We start from the raw sequence: 2,584 nt of genomic DNA, 5'->3' as shown, positions 1-2,584 counted from the left end.
CACCCTAACACTAGAATATTAGAGGTCACAAAATCCCTTCTTGGTTTTGTTTGCTTCAGTACAGTTAAATCCTATTCTGCTGCTGCACTTATTGTGCATTGCTCTGGATAAGAGCATCAGCAAAATGAGTCACATTTAAAATGCAAATGTAGGTGCTCCAGTTGATGAGGATCCCTAATGCTAATCTTTACCACTGTGTATTTGCTGTTCCAGATTTGGACAAAACAATCTCCCTGTCAGCAGCAGACCCTTGAGATGATTAAAGGGATGCATAAATCAAATTTAAAAGATAATACGGTGTATATAAATGCTCAGAGTGCATTTGTATTCATGCTGGCATGCAGGGTATGCTGATACAGTGAAAACAGAATACTGTGCCACACATACATGGTGGTGGTCTTGCCAGCTCCGTTGTGACCAAGCAATGAGGTAACATGGCCCTCATAGAAGGAAACATTAAGGTTCTGAATGGCTGCTCGGTCGCCATAGATCTTGGTGAGACCATGGAGGGTAACGCCCACTGGGAGTGTTGAGAAATTCTCACCAGACTGGCAGGATAGAGTGCATTCATCTGAAAAGAAAAAAACAAAGACAGAGGCAACTTGGGAATCAGGCCTAACAGGGGACTGGACCTAAATGAACAGTGAGAGAGCAATATAGATGTATTGAGATGTCAGGGTTACAAAAAAAAAACAAACACCAGCCATGAAATCAAAGACATCATGTTCTCACTGCAAAACACCACACTGTAGGAGACAACACTGCTTATTGTTATCTGGTGTAGCATAGTACAAAGCTGTTTTTTTTCCTGGTACCTTTTCCCTTGTCATCAGGGAAGAGATGCTGGTTTTGCTGCATGATGTTGGTGAACAGAAGCCCAGTGCCAACCTGTCTCCTTGGCTTACTGCTACAGCACAGGTCAGCCCAGAAAGAAGCTTTGAAGGGGAAGTACCATGGAGCTGGGATGCCATATTTTCCTGATGGTTTGAAGAGAAGCTTCTCAGTAATGCACAAAACACTATTTAGAGACGAGTTTAAGAAGCAATTCATAAACTTCTACATATGTTTCAACTAGTGGCTGACTAAAATACACTTCACTCGACGTCTACGTAGCAATTTAAATGAATGATCCTCGTCATTCCATTTAAAACCATTAGTACATAATACCAGCAGTCTAGATATAGCCTACAATAGACATAGCATCACCACTTCTCTCTACTATGACAAAATATGGTGAATACGGTGGCTGTCATCTTGCTCTGTTGCAACCTGATTCTGAGCAGTAGCAACCAGAATCAAAGCTTTCAAATCAACTGAAATACACCTCTTTTTATATCATCAAATGACTTATTAAAACAAACTTAACAAAAGGCCACTTGTACACACATCAGCATGATAATATCTATGTGGGAAAAATTATTAGTTTATATTATAGTTTTTCGTGTGGCTCATGCACCATACACCAACATGGAGGAGGTGGGATTTATGACCTGTACTGCAGCCACCCATCGGGGGGGTGGTGTTGAGTTTTGGTGGCTTCACTACACTATCGATGGGACTAAACTCCATCCTTTGCACTCAACTCATCTTTCCCTCTTTACTTCTTATGCAGATTCTCTTCTTTCTCTTTGCTACATTCCTTAATTACAGCTGACACACTAATGAAACCACTAGTCTGTGTAACAATAGGAACTACTGTTGTATACAGGAATACAGAATTTACACTTGAACTGTTATTGGAAAGGAAGAACTGTTCTGTCTATGTTGTGTTAGTTCTGACAGAGGCACAGATGAGGAATAAAAACAGAATACCGCTGTATTAGGTACCCTGGACTGGACTGAGTTAATTCTAAACAGCATAACAGATACAACATAACAACTCATTTTTACAGTCAATGGCACAAACAGGCAGTGCAAATATTATCACGCTAATACTGATATGCTTATTCAGGAACAGCTGATGTGACTGAAAAAACTGAGCACAGTTTTAGATTGGAACAAGTAGAATCCAACTAAGTAAAACTAAGCCTGACAAGCGGTGACTCAAAATGGCCAAATATCACATTTAACCATACCAGCAAGATGAATGAGGGCAACTGCTTCACACATTCATTTATAAAGCTAGAAAACATGTTAAGAACAATTCATGTAACATATAACTGTAGCATTCAAAGCTCTTATCAACCTTGCATCAGGAATAATTAGACCAATGTCAAGACAAGAACCATTAATCTGCTCACATTCTTAAAGATGATTTTTTTAAAGATATGGTTTACCTGGGAAGACCATGCGGATGTAAACCCCAATGAGGAAGTACAGGATGGAGTCAATGAGCATCAGCCAGCACATCCAACCGAACGAGGCTGTGTCTCCAGCTAAGGGTGAGGTGTATGAGTTGCTCCACTGAATTCCTAAAAGATTTCAGAGTAGAAAGGTTTTACATTTGCCATCCACTGGCTCAGCTAGTTTGTTGGTCTGATGGTAGTAAGATGTCTGTTTGCTCATACCTTCTCCTTGGTTTTCATAGCGAAAGACATATTGACCGGCATAACTGAAACAGGTCGGGGAAAACAAACTCTGTAGG

At 40.3% G+C, this 2,584-nt stretch overlaps 1 protein-coding gene across 1 annotated transcript in view; it reads right to left on the bottom strand.

The window, feature by feature from the left end:
- Positions 1-2,584, bottom strand: part of abca12 (ATP-binding cassette, sub-family A (ABC1), member 12) — an 86,878-nt gene that overhangs the window by 36,492 nt on the left and 47,802 nt on the right. The window contains exons 44-47 of the mRNA XM_020607655.1: positions 2,508-2,577; positions 2,277-2,411; positions 816-977; positions 388-571 (exon numbers count right to left, since the gene is read on the bottom strand). Of these exons, the coding sequence (XP_020463311.1) occupies positions 388-571; positions 816-977; positions 2,277-2,411; positions 2,508-2,577 (551 nt within the window). The remainder of the gene's footprint in view (positions 1-387; positions 572-815; positions 978-2,276; positions 2,412-2,507; positions 2,578-2,584) is intronic.

The sequence above is a fragment of the Monopterus albus genome, unplaced genomic scaffold (assembly GCF_001952655.1).
Source record: "Monopterus albus unplaced genomic scaffold, M_albus_1.0 scaffold88.1, whole genome shotgun sequence".
Taxonomy (NCBI): Eukaryota; Metazoa; Chordata; class Actinopteri; order Synbranchiformes; family Synbranchidae; genus Monopterus; species Monopterus albus.
This window is presented reverse-complemented; position numbering and strand designations above follow the sequence as displayed.